A 17,425-nucleotide genomic window follows, 5' to 3' on the forward strand; every position below is an offset into this window, starting at 1 on the left:
AGTGAATTTCCCAATCGGCCCAAAATTTTCTGCATTTTGGACTTAAATCCCAATCTAGATTATTACATGGTTGGTCTATGATTTAGTGTTGTCCATCCTGATACCTGTAATTATGGGTTGAATCGGTCCCTGCCGATGAATCAATCTGTATTGGGTTGGAATCTGTTGAAATTGATCAGCATCGGTCTGAGAACCCTTAGAATCAGCCGCTTTGAAATTTCCAGAGTCGAGATAAATCATGGCCGATCTGACCGATGCCTTTCAAATGTTTGAAACCATTTATTGAATTTAAAGCAACCAAAACTTGAGGGTGGCTTAATTTATCCAAAGTGCCAAATGCAGCACCAAACCAGTAAGTACTGGACCTAGCCTTGCTGTAATAAGGAAAAAATAAACTACATCGGTTTGGAGGCAGTTTCGGATATCGAGAGAAAAGGAAGGCCTCAAGGAAGAGCCATGAGCCGTTCCATTTCGGCCTAATTCACTGGTATCCCCTCTTTCTGCAGTTGAAACTAACTCAACCTCAAAATATATATACTGGTAAATTTAAACGGCAAGAGGGAGGCAACCTATATATTATGTAACTTTCTTTCAAGTCTCTAAACCAGCTGGAAAGACCATTCAAACGCCTTCAATTCAACCTCTGCCAAAATGGCATCGCCTTGGTGCAACCTCTTGTCATTACTCATCCTCCTTGCGCTTGTCCTCCAGGAGGTCCAAGCCATCGGCCACCATCGTGGAATGAAACCCCATGGTGGCCACCACCCCGGCCGCCACCACATAGCTGCACCCTGGCGCCATGCCAAGCGCTGGTACCACGCCAACCGTGGTCGCCATACACAGCCGATTCACAAGAACCACAAACCCAAGTTCAAGCCTGGACCCTGGGTGATGGCTCATGCTACCTTCTACGGAGGCAGCGATGGCTCAGGAACAATGGGTATGCTACTTGAATATATTTAGGCTGTGTTTGGTATGCACTCTTGGAATAGATTTTGGGTATAGCGAAAAATCAAGAATATGTTATATATTGAGAATGTAAACCAAACACAGCTTTAGTAAATTCGTGTATTATTTATAAAAATTATTTCATGCTTGTATATATAAATGAAAATAATGGATTTCTTCATGGTAGGGGGTGCATGCGGTTATGGTGATTTGAACAGCCAAGGGTATGGGTATCAGACAGCAGCACTAAGTGAAGCTATGTTCAATAAGGGGTCGACATGCGGGTCGTGTTATGAGATCAAGTGTGTGAACGATCCCCAGTGGTGCAAGCCAGGGCAGCATTCTCTCTTTGTTACTGCCACCAACCTTTGCCCACCAAACTACCAGCAAGCGTCTGACAATGGAGGATGGTGCAACCCACCCCTCCATCATTTTGATCTCGCCCAGGCTGCTTTCCTTCAGATTGCCGATTATAAGGCCGGCATTATTCCCGTTCAGTATCGCAGGTTAATCACCATTTTCTGCAACATTGCTTTTCTACATTCTTTTAGAGTCCAGATCAGCTCCTCATAATACATACATGATGTGATTTCTTCCCCCCCACCCGCCCACTACGGCCCACATACGCGCCTGATGCGATCCCCCCGCCCTCCCCGCCTCCCACCCCCACCCGCGGCCCCCGCCCCTGCCCAAGGCACCGCTCCCCCCCCCCCCCCCCCCCCCCCCCCACCCCCCCCCCCCCGCCCCCCCCCCCCCCCCCCAAAATAAAAAAAAAGGCTCTATCAAACACTCTTGATGGTGAGAATGGATCCATTGCATGGATGTTCACTTAGATGTACATTCGAGAGAATCATCTTTCCACCTTTTTAATGACAAAAAAATGGGACAGATATTAGATACTTACATGTACATCCAGGTGAACTTACTTGCAGAGGATCCAAACTTCAAGACTTATAATTTTACGCAAAAAAAAATGAAGTTCAATTCTTCTACACAGACTTTTCTTGTCCCGGTCCTTTTGCTTTCATAAATACCCTTCTTCACCTTGTAAATAACAGTAAATAAGACAGAGGTGTTGGCTCTTAGCACGTGGATGCAGGTGAACAAACGTGCAAAAAACTTATTCTCATTAAAATGGTTTTACATATATGGGTGCATGCATGCAGGGTATCTTGCCAGAAGCATGGAGGAATTAGGTTCACCATAGGAGGGAGCCCATACTTCACACTTGTTCTGGTATGGAATGTGGGAGGCGCCGGAGACATCAAGAGTGTGAAAGTGAAGGGTGATAAAAATGTGCCATGGACAGAAATGTCACGCAACTGGGGAATGAATTGGCAAACCGGTACTGTGTTGGTCGGTGAGTCACTCACCTTCCGAGTCGTGGCTAGCGACGGGAGGACCAGCACCGCCTGGCACGTTGCTCCACGCAACTGGCAGTTCGGCCAAACCTACGAAGGCAAGAACTTCAGGTAATCATCATCATCATCATCGACCCTGCCTCGCGATCGATCTCATTTCTAAAAGCAGAAACGCAGCCCCCACTGACTTCCGTTATATGTATTCCTTCCTCCTGCTCCTGGAGTAGCTAGTATACTCTTTGTTTGATTTATAATTGCCGGTGTGGGCTGGTTTTGGTCAAGATTGGAGATTTTTATTTTTTTTATTTTTTTGGGTAAATAAGAATGGTGAGGCTGTTACATGTTAGTTTCACAACGTGTTTGAAAGAGCAAGCTGGTTGCGCATTGAACAAAAGGAGAAGAAAAACAAAAGATGAAACATTGATTAATTTATGTGTTTATTTCACTTTACAATTTATGACTCTATTGCCTGTAAAGAGATGTCAATGTATTTTCATTTGATTCATCGTTTAAATGGACTGTTTCCCAGAATGCATAGTCTTAAAGCATGGAATTGGAGATCAAATTGGATTGAAATCTATCCTAAGAACCTTACAATCGGCCCTCAGATCTGAAAAATTTTAGGTTTTTCTAGCATGAATCAGTTGTGTCAAATTGACCAAAATTGCGATCAATCATGGCTACCACTCTGATTCCTATTTTATAGGGTCCTAATGCCAAAGATCCCTTATCATATGTTCATATTGGCTTATGAGATAAGTTTTCAACCTATGATAGTATGATGTGAGGTGTCAAGTGTTTACCCCCCCCCCCAAAAAAAAAAAAAAAGGTTGTTAAGGATAAAGGAGGATTACTATATGCACCTATAGCCTTGCCTGATACCTCAACTAGCTCCTAAATTCAATGGACATATTTTTTTTTATTTAGGAGCAAGTTTCCCGGTATGTAGGGTGAATGAGGGGTCATCAAGAGCATGAAAATGGCAATAGGGGTATTTTTGTGAGGTTCACAAACCCCTAGACTTTAGGATTAGGCGGTGAATTCAAGAAAACTTTAATTTAAGTAAAGTAAACTTATTCTTAGCTAATGGGGCAGATACTTAGACCTTGCTTTACTATTCAATTTTATTTGAAAACGTATTTGTAGTTAACTCAAAATATCCCTGTCTTTTTCTCACCACTTTTTCTAAAATAATTTTTAGCTTACCTCTTGGTACTCATATAAAATGTGTCATACAACTAATTTAATTAAAGTAAACTTATTCTTAGCTAAATGGGGCAGATACTTAGATCTTGCTTTGCTATTCAATTTTATTTGAATACGTATTTGTAGTTAACTCAAAACATCCCTGTCTTTTTCTCACCACTTTTTCTAAAATAATTTTTAGCTTACCTCTTGGTATTCATATAAAATGTGTCATACAACTAATTTAATTAAAGTAAACTTATTCTTAGCTAAATGGGGCAGATACTTAGTTCTTGTTTTACTATTCAATTTTATTTGAAAACGTATTTGTAGTTAACTCAAAACATCCCTGTCTTTTTCTCACCACTTTTTCTAAAATAATTTTTAGCTTACCTCCTGGTACTCATATAAAATGTGTCATATAACTTTGCTTTTCCATTTCAAATGCCTATATGACATCAATCACAAACATCAACTAACTTTTCTAATCGAAGCTAGTCATAATTTTTTTTCAATTTCGCTATTTTTCACTTTTAATACTATAAGGACACAATTTGATGTAGCTCTTTACATCCTTGAATCATGTGGATTTGCAAGAACGAGACTATAGCTTCAACTAATTGCAATTAGAAAAATTTATCGCACCACCCACTAGAGAATGCCACTATTATAAGAACACTCTCTATGTTTCACCAAATTAGATTTAGGGCCCGTTTGATAACGTTTCAAGAAGCACGTTTCTGCAGTTTCTATTTTCAGAAACAGCAGAAACGGAGTAAAAAGCGTTTGATAAAACTGTTTCGTTTCACTTATTTTTAGAAATAGAAATAGAAATTTTTACTTATTTATGGTTCAAAAAACGACCTAAGCAAGTTGAACTTGTTTCGCCGTTTCTAGAAACGACTTGTGGCCATTCTTTTATTGGTTACTATCGACTTCTAAAAACATGACTTATCAAACACCTTTAATTCCGTTTCTGTTTCTAGAAACGGAAATTTATGTTTCTGTCGTTTCTTGAAACAGAAACGGCAGAAATGTTATCAAACGGGCCCAGATCCCTTACCGTCATTCACTGTTAAGGAATATACCTTATATGATGATATCAATTACTATAGTTTCTTTTAAATACCAAAATACCTTTAGTGGATGTAAAGTACATAAAATACCCATGTAATGGGTCTCATCCCCATATCAGACCTAATATATCTTTCTCCTATCGATTTGATTATCGATTTGGAACCACAATCGTGCAGAACATCACAAATCATCACCATCTATCAAAAGAACGATGCACGCTTACAAGAATAATTAAGGAGTCCACTATGAGAGAACCAATTTTAGACTTGCTTCAATGGAGTGTATAAATCTCTCTTAATAGATAGAGAAGAAGAAATACCCAAAAATCCTAGCATTCCATAACATAATGTTATTATCCAGAGGAGCTCCACTGATCCCCGCAGGTAGATCTTGCTGCAACCTCTTGAAATCCCACATCGGTCAACCTCTTCCTCACAAGTGTCGACATCGCTCTCTTTCCTTCGTTGGAAATTCAATGCTTAATTACCGACGATTATACCCTATTTCTTACTAAAACTTTGGTTTCAGATAGAGAAAAAAAAAAAAGAGAGACGAAACTGTGAGAAATCTAGAAAATAAACCAAGTGGGTAAGGTTTTTCTTTATTCTTTAATGGATCATTGCTCTTCTGCAGGCGAACAAACGCTCCTCTAGTCGTACTCTGTAAACGAACCAACCGCCAGGTTCGCCAAGAGTCTGAGAATATTATAATTTATTGGAATTTCTTCTGGTTACTGGTTCAGGAATGTCACCTAATAAACTGGGCGAGGGTTCATGAAGAAGAAAATGGGGTCCAATGCCTTCCAACCCCTTGCAGTGGTAGCATGAAAGAATCCAACCTCATAGTTCATGGCCACTGGGACGATCTTGTCGATTAATTCTGCAAAAGTGCACTAAACCTCAAAAGAAATGGCTCACAACATGTGATGCCCTCAACTGCAAGGTGAAGTGATGGAGAACACCGCCGACGGTGGCGTTGTGCTGGAAATTGGGTCTCTCTCTCTCTCTCTCGGGCGTTTCTCTGCGCTTGTATTCTTCAATTGCACGGTGAAGGTGAGTATTGGTAAGAGTAAGGAGGACTTGGATTAAAACATGGGTTTTAGTGAATAGGTTATAATGGTCATTCCGCCCATGGATGATGATTCCTCTTTCTGATGATGGAGAAAGGTCCAAGGCCAAGGAGAGAGGTAGGGCAATCCATTCACTTCATTGGTACAGATGGGCACGGATCTTTTAATGATTGACGACAGGGGTTCTGAATGTAATTTGATGAAACAAATGGAGTGTTCTTCTAATAATGGCATTCTCTAGGGGGTGGCATAGTAAATTTTCCTTACAATTATTAAAATGCCTATTTTGATTGCTATAAAAATTATGGGAAAATTATCTCTGAAATCATGTCAAACTTTTTAAATTAAGATTGTGTATGGTATATTTTTTTTGGAGTGTATACCAGATTGTGTTTGGTATGCATTTTAGGTCATTTTGCATTATCATCTTAGAATGTAAATTGACCTACAACCTAAATAATTTTAAAGGATTTTATTATATAAGAAATAGTTTTATGAACAAGCAACATAAGGGAGCATATCAATAAAGTGCACCGATATGGTTTTATATATGAAGGCAAGAGATATTTTATGTGTGTGTGCGTGTGAGAGAGAGAGAGAGCGTGCTAATGTACCCAACCTTGGCCACTCCCTCTGGTTTCCTACATTACAAATGTGGGGAAGAATATGCATATCACACGTGGGACCCATATATATATAATAGAACAGAGAGAAAAAAAAAAAACCCATGTGAGATGGAAATTGCAATATGGCGTCGTGGGGAAGCTTTTACAAATATTATATATGTTGATGAGTGGGTTTGCACCAGTTTGGCTGGGTACTTCGGCCTGAAATTGAAGGGAAAACGGTGGAGGCCCAGAGAAATGGGCTAAGCCCTAGGCAGGCTGAACTCAACCCAGTCCCAAATACCAACGACTTGTAAAGGCCTTTTGGATCATGCTGTGGTGACACGTGTCCGTTGGGTGACCTTGTACTCGTTATTTCAAAATCCCATCTCTTTTGGTACATTTATTGGTGATTCTTCCCTCTTCTCCCTCCAAGGAAACAAAGCCTCTCTGTTGCTCTGCTCTCTCCTGATCGCCATGGCGTTAGCAGAATTCTCAATTTCACGCACAGAAACTCGATTTCTTTCCTCCCAGTTCTCATTATCATCTTCCTCAACTCGTTTCTACAACCACCGTCGAATTGAGTTGCGGGCGCCTTCTCGAGCCCGCAATGCCAAAGTGCTCTGTTCTATCGCACCCAGGTTAGTGCTTGGTTCTGCTTTTTTCTTCGATTGGATTTCTTTACTTTATCTTCTCCTTCCAATGATTAAATTCTACTCCTCTACTTCTTACATGTTATCTCTATTCGATCTCAGCGAAGTACAGGCACCGGTCACTCCACAGGTTAATGAGGCCAATAAAAAGGAGTGCTTCGGGGTCTTCTGCCTCACTTACGATCTCATGGCCGTAATATACTTGAACTTTACTCCAATTTTTTCTTTAAGTTCATTTTAATCTCCGTTTTCATGAGTTGGGGGTGTGATATTTCTCATTGTTGCAGTGGGGTTGGTTCCCTTGGTAAGCTGATATATTTCGACATGAAACTCATCTATGATATTAGGGATCTGTTTTATCTCTGTGTTTGTTTTTCGTATCTCTATGATTACTTGATTCTGCATCTATTTTTTTCGTTTATGATGTGACCCGAACTCGAAGAAGTTTAGGATATTTTCACCATCTTCTTTCTCCCCCTTTACATTTTCTTTTCTGAAGAATGTAAGGTAAGACTTTAGTTAGGTACCTAAGTTTCAGTTTGAGGGAGAAGTAGTGGATGAAGGCCCATACATAAATTCACGACTTCCCTGAATGAACTACATAGACAAATGGTGTTGTACCCATGATTTCAACTTTGCAAGAAAAAACACCTTGTGTTAGTTTATATCCGTAGAACAAAACTAGTTCCTAGGTGGCATTTGACCTTGCCTTTTAGTCTTGTCCTTTAATGGCATGAACTCCTTTGGATTAGATGCATGAAAATGAATTTCAGGATCTATGTCTTGATTTATTATTGAAGTTTCTACCTTTGATTTTCTGGCATGAGTTGCATGTAGAAGCACCCGACTGGGTTTACAACAGGAAGCCAGGCCACTATTGACACATCTAAATTGGTAGTCACTAATGCTTTCCACACTACCCTCCCCCATAAAAAAAAGTCATCTGTTTTTCCTCAAAAATGGCACAAAAAATTTGTTTCTAGCAGATAAAAATGAAGAATTGGGGTGATATCATAATCTCCCTCACCCCCAGTTTAAGTTATCTCAACTAAGCCTCATTCTAACAAAATCAGGTCAGCTACGCGAATCTTTTTTCTCCACTCAACTCTATTCATAGATCTTTACCAAAAAAAAAAAAAAACTCTATTCATAGATGTGCTTAGCTCCATAGATCTCCAATCAATAGCTGAAAAGATGAGGGGAAGTCAAATACGATTGTTTGGTCCTGTCCAACCAGATCAGTACTTCACCATTGCAAGGGTGCAAGTTAAAGGCTCTACCGGGACAACAGAATGACCAAGACAATGTGGGCTATATGAAGTTGAGAAGACATCAATAATAGTGATCGAACAGTAGATGTATCCCTAGATAGATGGGAATGGTAGAACAGGGATCTAACCAGCCACGATCGCTAGGTACCATGCTATGATTGAACATGAAAACAAAAAGTAGAGATTTAGTTGTTAACAAATCTCAACGTCACATTTTTATAAATGTTGAAAACTCAGCATGACTCGAACAAAACCAACATGTTACTAATAACCGTTCCTCCCTCCTAAGTTTCACCCAATACTCACCCTTTTGTGACTCTTCATTAAGTGTGAGAGTTAAGAGAACCATAATAACTGCTCAAGAAGTTCGAGTTTCTGTACCATTTTTTTTTTTTGGGGGGGGGGGGGGGGGGGTGTCCTATGCAGACGAACCCACTCACAGTTTCTGAGACAGGGCAGGAAGACTTAATCATTTATTCTAATTCTGATTGAACTTTGTCACTAATGGGGAAGAATCATATATGTTCTGATTCCATGAAATTGTTTTATTGCAGTTATTTTCCCAGAAAATGTCTCTCCTTCCTATCTTTCGATTGTTTTAGTTGATATTAACTAGTGCTGATGCATATGTGTTTAATTTTCATTACAGGAAGAGGAGACAAAATCATGGAAGAGCTTAATTAAAGTCGCAGTTTCAGGTGCTGCTGGAATGATATCTAATCATCTGCTTTTCAAAGTAAGGAATTCTTATTAATTCAGCTCTATATTTTTGTTAGTTATTAAGATTCAATTGCAAGCCATAAGTTCTCATTATAGTTTTCTGAAACAAGTAATGTTTGACAAGATAAAACTAATGTCCCCTTCACAATATTCAGGAAGAGTCTTTTTTTCTTCCTTGTGGATGGAATTGGAGGTTGATTTTCAAAAGTAAAAGCATTGTCTCTGTAAAATATGAGAGTGAGCATTGATCAACACAAAACTGTTGTACAGTCCCAAGTCAATAACAAATCATATTAAACAACATATGGACTTCTACAAATATGGAAACACACTTTCCCATGCCAGACTTTGCATCAAGATAGTTGCTTAATTTATTAGCGATGTTAATTGAGATCGATAGAGCATTTGGTGCTTATAGATGAGCAGATTCCTGCTTGATACATCTTTTTAACTTCTTATAGAAACTGTTCTTAACTGATGATGGAATATGTTGTTGCTTCACAGTGGTGATGACTGAAACCAGTGACTACTATCCATCTCCTAAATTCATAATAACTATATGTACTTATTTTCCTGAGTTGGTTGAATTAATACTCATTTGGTTCCATATTCATGTAATAAATACTTACTTGTCTTATAGGAACGGTACCTACCGTCCTCTAGCAAACATCCGACTTCTATCCAATTCCTCAAATATGATCCTCTCTCTTTTTGATATTGACCTGCTATTGCAAACTTAAACTATCTGATCAACAGAATGTAAAAGTGACTCACATCCCTACAAGAGCTACAAAAAATTTTAAGTGAATAAAACCCTGAAATATATATTTATTGAACTAGGACAGACATTTTCTCTATGTTCTTACATTTCACAATAACCATTTCAGAGTTTGAATCTAACTTGTCTCACTTTGGCAGCTTGCATCTGGTGAAGTTTTTGGGCCAGATCAACCCATTGCCTTGCAATTGTTGGGGTCTGACAGGTCATTCCAAGCTCTTGAAGGTATGGCTTTTGGAAGTTGGATTATTTTGTTGAACTGTCTTTTTTTTTCTTTTTTTAGTTACATCTTCCGAAAGGGTAGCTTGCAAATAATATATTGGACCCATTGATAGGACAATCAGTTAAGAGAATAATTTATAAACAACACCTAATAAGCGCATAACATGGAAAGAAATATTGTTTAGATTTTGTGATACACCATTAAAGCTATAAACTAAAATATATAAATTTTCTAGTTAGTAGGAACAAAAAATGAAAATGTATAACTACTAACTTGTTCAAAAATATGGGAGCGGGGGTTCAGCATGCCCTCACCCGGAAGTAGCTTTGCATGCCGTGGCAGTTCAGTTGGGATAAAATCTGTGTACAGGTTGACTTTAAGGTCTTGTTCTTGCATGCCAAGTTTCAGCTCTATCTGGTTTTCCAAGTGGCAAAACAAGGTACTGAAAAAAACAGGAAATACTATGTGACTATCGTGCGGTGCATGGACATACACGGGAGGGTATGCCTACAGATTAGAGGATTTATTGAGTCTGGATCTGAAACTTGACATGTGGCGCATTTACATCATTTTCTAAACATCCAAAGGTTAGAATTGCCACATCACTCATACATGTGGCAAAAAAAAAAAAAATAGTGCTGGAAAATTTCTCTATATACACATTATAGAAATTCCCCACCCCCAAAAAAAAAAATTGCAAAATATGTTTATTTCTTAATTTGGAAGGAAATATTTATTACTATTTAGAAGAGTATAATGAAAATAGGAGCCAAACAAAAGGAGGGGGGGTAAAAAACATGTATATATGCAATCCTTATGTAGATTTCTACAATTGTCTTCCTTATCGTGTAGCCTCTGCCTATCTGAGCCCATTGATTGAGCTTGATATTATGATTTCCTGGAACGGTGAATGTTATTTCTCCAAGCACTTCAATGTTGTGTTGATCTGTGCAGGAGTTGCCATGGAACTAGAGGACTCCTTATATCCTCTTCTAAGGGAAGTAAGTATCAGCATTGATCCCTATGAGGTGTTCCAGGATGTAGAATGGGCTCTTCTAATTGGAGCAAAGCCTCGAGGTCCTGGAATGGAACGAGCAGGCTTATTAGATATTAATGGGCAGATATTCGCTGAACAGGTTCCTTTATAGACCTCTTCTATTATTCATAACTTATATATAAACCATAACTTGCTTCTACCTCACTGTTTGTTATATATTCTTCAATCTTTTGGTGGTTAATCTAGGGAAAAGCACTCAATGCCGTTGCATCCCGTAATGTTAAAGTGATAGTCGTCGGCAATCCTTGCAACACAAAGTAAGGAAAAAATCTTGAAATGTGATTTTCCTATTCGTTGATTCTTACTGAAAGATCTGATTTGATTTCCTGTGCAGCGCTCTTATTTGTTTGAAAAATGCACCAAATATACCTGCAAAGAACTTCCATGCTTTGACTAGGTTGGATGAGAATAGAGCCAAGTGTCAGGTGGACATTTCCTGTGAAGATTTCCTTCTGGTGATGTTTTTCAATTATGGGTATCACAATGAAAATAAATGAAATGTTATACAACACATTGTTATGTTTTGTGCAGCTTGCCCTTAAAGCAGGTGTGTTTTACGACAAAGTGTCAAATATGACAATCTGGGGAAACCATTCCACTACTCAGGTTACTGAATAGGTTCTGTGGAAAATGCACAAATATTAAGAAATATCCATTTGTGACTCTTGAATGAAGTTTATTTTTAAAATTTAATAGGTTCCAGATTTTTTGAATGCAAAAATCAATGGTATACCTGTGAAAGAAGTTATACAGGACACTGAATGGCTAGAGAAAGAGTTTACCGAAAAGGTCCAGAAGGTAAATGTTTTATAATAGAACTGCTCAAGACTTAGTTGCCTAATTTGGTTGCCTGTAAACATTCAATTACTAGAGACAGAGAAACAACGGTTTTGCAGAGAGGAGGTGTGCTAATTAAAAAATGGGGAAGATCTTCAGCCGCATCAACTGCTGTATCAATAGTTGATGCCATAAAGTCCCTCATCACTCCGACGCCAAAGGGAGATTGGTTTTCTACAGGGGTGAGTTCATGTTTTTTCAGTACTTTTAGGGTTCTTAATATTGAATTCATAAGCTGCTCTAGCAAAATATATTGCTTCATGTTAAACCGGGAAAGGAAATAAATTTTAGCTCAATGTTCACAACGATGGATCAAAATGATAAATCTGAACGAACATAATGACTGGCATTTGTAAATCATCCAGTAAGTGCTCTTAATATTGGTTTATATTCATTTCTTTCTATTTTCCCACATCGAAAGATATTTCTTGTTTCGAAAGGATAAAGAGGACTAGGCTAAGGTAAATTCCAGCTTCAAGTCCTCATATTTTAAGATAACCAGAAACATTGTTCTTTATTTACTTCATTTCCTACCTTTCACACCATTTGATTGTCTTAAAATTTGATAGATATTGATGAAATTTCAGAGTTTGGGAGATAGATATATGTCCAATCTTACATTTTACCATGCAATTCCAGGTTTATACCAATGGAAATCCATATGGAATCGCAGAGGATATTGTTTTCAGTATGCCATGCAGATCAGATGTGAGTTCTGTGCTTGGTGATTAATTACTAATGATGTTTCTTTTGCTCGGTTGCATTTTAGATACTCTCATCAATCACCTTAATGTTCAGGGCAATGGTGATTACGAGCTTGTGAAGGATGTGATCATTGACAACTTCCTCTGTGAGCGTATAAAAAAGGTTTGCTTTATGAACAACCCATTATCAATTTACTACCAACGTGTGGCATTCATTTGACATGTGCTGCAACTCTGCCAATATATTGCAGAGTGAAGCTGAGTTACTAGCTGAGAAGAGATGTGTGGCCCACCTTACAGGGGAGGTAAGTAGTTTGGGCAGTTATAAAGATCCTAGAAGATCACCTTCTTTGGTTGCTAAGCAGGGTAACACGTTACAAAATTTACAATATAATATGCTCATATCCAGGGTAATGCATTCTGCGACCTTCCTGAGGACACAATGCTTCCTGGAGAGCAGTAAGACTGATGCTATGGTACTTCTCTCAGAAATTTAATAGAAGCTTTCAACAAGAGAAGCAGAATTGCGGAGCAAAAAATTTTCAGTCGCCTGCTGCTTGTTTATATGTACTATGAACACATGCATAGGTCATCCATGGTAAAATGCTTTCTTATGCAGTAGCTTTGAGCTGGTGTGGTAGCACAATTTTTTTGATCCAGTAACCATGTCTAAAATCTAAATTTGTTAATGTATTAGATAAATTATGTACTTGTATCCTATTCTGATAAGTCAAATTGTCGGATTAGTTTTCTTTGATGGCAAGGACTTTGCATGTTGCTCTCCTGCGGCCCTGCCTGCAGACCAAGGATTTAGTTATCAGTGTTGGTGTCAGCAGATATTGATCCGATACTGACCCGGATTGTTCACTTTTGCCCTTGTTTTCTTTTAAGTACAAAACTTAACAATGAGATACAGCCGATCCAATATCGATACTTAAAACCATGTTGTGGATTGCTTACGTTTTATTTTTTTAGGAGAGTTCAAGAACTTGATAGCATTCATGTTGTATCGGCATCAAATAAGTACGATACCGATACCTAAATCCATGGTGTCGTGTTGTTTGCAAAATAACCAAAGTTGTGAAAGCAGAGACGTATATTAATTGTAACGCGTAACAAGGTCTGAAACAAGTAAAAGGAGAAAATAACCACAAGCCTAACAAGCAATCTCAGGAGGCTGTAAGCACGTTAGAGGCCTTTTATTTAAACCTAAGCCTTCTTGGAATGTTTGGATTCTAGTTAACTGTCACATGAACTTTGGGAAGTCCAAAACTTGATGGGGGCTTATCAAGAGATTTTGCAGGATTTCGGCCAGTTGGAATACGCCTTTTAAGCCCAAAACTTGTTGGAACAAGCGTTGTACGCTCAAAACTTCATAGCAGCTCTTCGGGAGATTCTTCAGAAGTTGGGCCAGTTGGAGCACCTCTTTTTAAGCCCAAAACCTGATGGAGGGACATTGGGAGATCCTGAAGGATTCGGGGGAGTTGAATCATGTCTTCTAAGCCCAAAAGTTGTTGGAACAAGTCTTTTATGCTCAAAACTTTATGGCGGCTCTTAAGGAGATTCTTTAGGATTTGGGCCAGTTGGAACAAACCTTTTAAGCCCAAAATTTGATGGAGGCTCATCCGAAGATTCTGCAGGATTTGGGCCATTTGGAACAAGCCTTTTAAGCCCAAAACCTGACGGAGGCTCATTGGGAGATTCTGTAGGATTTGGGCCAGTTGAAACATGCCTTTTAAGCCCAAAATTTGATGGCGGCTCTTCAGGAGATTCTTTAGGATTTGGGCTAGATGGAACAAGTCTTTTACGCCTAAAAATCGATGGAGGCTCTCCAGGTGACTATGCATTATTTGGGCCACTTGGGACAAGCCTTTTGAGCCCAAAACTTAATGGAATAGATGGATTTGATATGAAAATAGGAGATTTTTTGGAGTTTAGGCCAAAAGAATAATCCCTTTTGATCTCAAAACCTTCGGCATGAATAACAGTTTCAAGAAACAATGGTAACATCAGTAATAGAAGAAATTTTAACAAACTCAAACTCGGCGACTCCATTGTTTCAGATCTATACTTTTGTAACAAAGAACACCATTTATATAATACTTCTCTCAAACACATGGAGTAAATTAATTGTGAAATCGAATAAGAAATTTGTAGTTCTTTTTTTTTTTTTTTTTTTTATAAGTAAATATAAGAAATTATATAGTTTAACCCAAGGGGGTTAGCGCAATTGGTGAGCAACGAACTTGGTACGAGTTGTAAACTCGGACATCTTGAGTTCGACTCCCGCCAGGCACACCTTGGGCCACTCACACGGGGGTGTTTAGTGCTCTTCACTGCTTTCAGTGAAAGTTGAATGGTTCTCATTCAACCCCGATATGACTCGATCCATGCAGTTGTGGGGTCAGTATGGGCCCGTGGGACTAGTAAGGCCAAAGGCCTGGATACCCATTGTTAGCAAAAAAAAAAAAGAGAAGAAATTCTATAGTTTACCTCAATGGCAGGAGGAGGATCTTTACTTACCAATAAAAGACGACTGAGGGATAGGGTGGATTAAGGATGTGAATTTGAAACCAAAATCAAACTTAACCGTTTACACTAGAACCGTGAAACCTTTTATTAAATGGTTTGGTTTTGGTTTTAAAATTGAAACTGTGATTCAGTTTAGGTTTTAAAGTTTAAACCGTTAGTAAATCATTAAACCGATTAACAAATACATAATAAGTTTAAGTCATTCAATGTTAAGTTTATATACATTTCAATAAAAAAAAAAAAAAAAAAAAAAGTTTACATTTAACAACTACTAAAAAAGGCATATACAATAAACTATTCAATTCAATGTTACAATTACATTCATTTCATTCAAAATTTAAAGGTAAAGAAGTTGTTTGGATAAAAAGTTAGAAAACATAAGAAAAGCGTTTTAAACATTTAAACGGAAACCGTTTATAAACGGATTTCCATTTATAAATGGTTTCGGTTCTCATATATGAGACCATTTATTAAATGGTTTGGTCTTGGTTTTACCTAAAAATTCTTGCACCCAATCGAATCAAACCGTTTACACTGAAACCAAACCGATTAACACCCTTAGGGTGGATATTTAAGAGTTTCTTTTCTTTCCATTCACCAACCGGATCCCGCTCATCTCTATTGCACCCAGGGAACAATAAGTAATCTCACAACTGGGGTGACCTCGAGACGCATGCCTGGCTCCTCCTAGCCATGGGATCACTCTCTGGTCCCTAGCCTATATAGAGAGAGGAACCTATCCTATACCGATCTACTACTTGTGGCTGTTATAAAAGGGAAAAAACTATCTATGGTAGTAGAAAATTAAATTTCCAAAAAAAATCAGGGAAATTAAATTTGAAAATAATAATCTTACCTAAAACTCTTTGTTAAGAAGATATTCACATTGTTTGTTGAAGGATTTTCATTTATTAGATTTAGATTTACTTATACAAATCAAAAGAATGAAAGTAAGGAAAACCATCAATACCAAAAATAAATAAATAAATAAATAAGGAAAGCCAACAAGGCAATCCTATCTACAGCTAATCTTACCATATCTAAAAATAAGGAAAGCCAAGAAGGTAACCTTATTTACAACTAATCTTATCATATATATACAACCAAGAAAATCAAGAAAGAATAATTCAAGAACATATCTCAAATTACGAATGTCAATGGGCCAGGTTGAGCTGTGGCTTTCCTAAGGCCTCCTAACTCAACCCAAGCCCAGCCTAGTTCTAGGTCAAGCTGGGATATCTTAACCAAGGCCCAACCTAGCCTAGCTCAGTACTATTGATTACTCGGTTGCTTGATCTAGATGCATTGTAGATATAAAAGACCAAAGTTTTCGTATATATGTATATTGGAGAAACAAAAAAGACTTTTTGCATATCTTTTTCCATAAGTATCCATTTATAATTATTAAGATATTTATATCATTATATACTTAATATATAAAGTTGAGTTGGGTTGGGTTGAGACCTCAACCCAATCCCAGCCCAACCCAGTCGGGCTTGAAATTCTCAACCCTAGCCCACCTAATGAGCTGAAATCTCAGTCCAGGCCCTATTCGGGCTCAAGGTGGGTTAGGGCAGGTTCAAGCTGACTGGGCTTTTTTGACACCCTCATCTCCAATACTCCCAATCAAGTTGGGCTCTAATATTAAGAACACTAAACTTGGCCTTGTGCTAGTGAAATAGACCTTTCCCAAAAGGTTTGGTGAAGAGATCTGCTATCTGGAAATTTTTAGGGACATATTGGGGGCTAAGAAGCCCATTTTGAATATTGTCCTGAACGACATGATAGTTGATTTCTATGTGTTTGGTACTCTCATAGAAGACCGGATTAGTTCCAATACAAAAAGCCGCCTGATTGTCACAGTAGAGAGGGATTAAATGAGTAGTTGAAATGCCCAAATCAAGTAACAATGAGGTCAACCATAGGAGTTCGTAGGTGGTCATGGCCATTGAACGATACTCGACAATTGATTGGCTAAGTCATTGTAAGGCAGTGAATTCAATATCCATGACATTTCTCTCTAGTGAGGATATGTTGACTACTTTAAAATTAGTTGGTTCAATGGTATTGGGTAAGTCGTGGGAGTGTGAGCAAGATATATTTTGGGGCGCCTTGTGCTGTTTCGAGTTACCATTGGATAACTATTCATAGTAGGAGTAGCAGTAGGGACATCAACCATAGGGGTAATAGAATCATTACTAGATTGAGAGGATGGGGGAGATCTCTATATTGGATGTGGCAATAGGTATAGTAGGAGAAATTGTGAGTGGGATAGGGGAGGATTCGTTTTCTATGGAGGTGATGGGCTCTTCTTGAGGAGGTGAGGACGGGGGAGGTGATAAATTTCGTGTGATGGTGTAAGTAGCAACCCTCCAGGTTCTTGTGTGGGAACCCAAGATACAATA

The 17,425-nt window shown here is 38.4% G+C and overlaps 2 protein-coding genes across 2 annotated transcripts; both read left to right on the forward strand.

Annotated features, from left to right (window-relative positions):
* Positions 1 to 47: 47 nt before the first annotated feature.
* Positions 48 to 2,840, forward strand: LOC122081994 (expansin-A9-like). The gene is made up of 3 exons (XM_042649461.1): positions 48 to 940; positions 1,136 to 1,454; positions 2,115 to 2,840. Exons 1-3 carry the CDS (start codon positions 652 to 654, stop codon positions 2,422 to 2,424), a joined length of 918 nt encoding a protein of 305 aa, XP_042505395.1. The 5' UTR covers positions 48 to 651; the 3' UTR covers positions 2,425 to 2,840.
* Positions 2,841 to 6,466: 3,626 nt separating this feature from the next.
* Positions 6,467 to 13,245, forward strand: LOC122081181 (malate dehydrogenase [NADP], chloroplastic-like). Its single transcript, XM_042648187.1, has 14 exons — positions 6,467 to 6,886; positions 7,001 to 7,091; positions 8,819 to 8,905; positions 9,808 to 9,892; positions 10,845 to 11,026; positions 11,134 to 11,204; positions 11,282 to 11,372; positions 11,479 to 11,553; positions 11,644 to 11,745; positions 11,844 to 11,966; positions 12,424 to 12,492; positions 12,583 to 12,651; positions 12,740 to 12,793; positions 12,898 to 13,245. The coding sequence occupies exons 1-14, from the start codon at positions 6,723 to 6,725 to the stop codon at positions 12,949 to 12,951; spliced, it is 1,317 nt and encodes a 438-aa protein (XP_042504121.1). The 5' UTR covers positions 6,467 to 6,722; the 3' UTR covers positions 12,952 to 13,245.
* The last annotated feature ends 4,180 nt before the right edge of the window (positions 13,246 to 17,425 follow it).

This window comes from Macadamia integrifolia, chromosome 6 (assembly GCF_013358625.1).
Source record: "Macadamia integrifolia cultivar HAES 741 chromosome 6, SCU_Mint_v3, whole genome shotgun sequence".
Classification (NCBI taxonomy): Eukaryota; Viridiplantae; Streptophyta; class Magnoliopsida; order Proteales; family Proteaceae; genus Macadamia; species Macadamia integrifolia.

Coding starts and splice junctions, on each gene's coding strand:
- LOC122081994 (XM_042649461.1), top strand. CDS start 652: ATGGCATCGCCTTGGTGCAACCTCTTGTCATTACTCATCCTCCTTGCG. Junction 941..1,135: donor CGATGGCTCAGGAACAATGG/GTATGCTACTTG, acceptor TCTTCATGGTAG/GGGGTGCATGCGGTTATGGT. Junction 1,455..2,114: donor ATTCCCGTTCAGTATCGCAG/GTTAATCACCAT, acceptor GCATGCATGCAG/GGTATCTTGCCAGAAGCATG.
- LOC122081181 (XM_042648187.1), top strand. CDS start 6,723: ATGGCGTTAGCAGAATTCTCAATTTCACGCACAGAAACTCGATTTCTT. Junction 11,373..11,478: donor AGAATAGAGCCAAGTGTCAG/GTGGACATTTCC, acceptor TGTTTTGTGCAG/CTTGCCCTTAAAGCAGGTGT. Junction 11,554..11,643: donor GAAACCATTCCACTACTCAG/GTTACTGAATAG, acceptor AAAATTTAATAG/GTTCCAGATTTTTTGAATGC.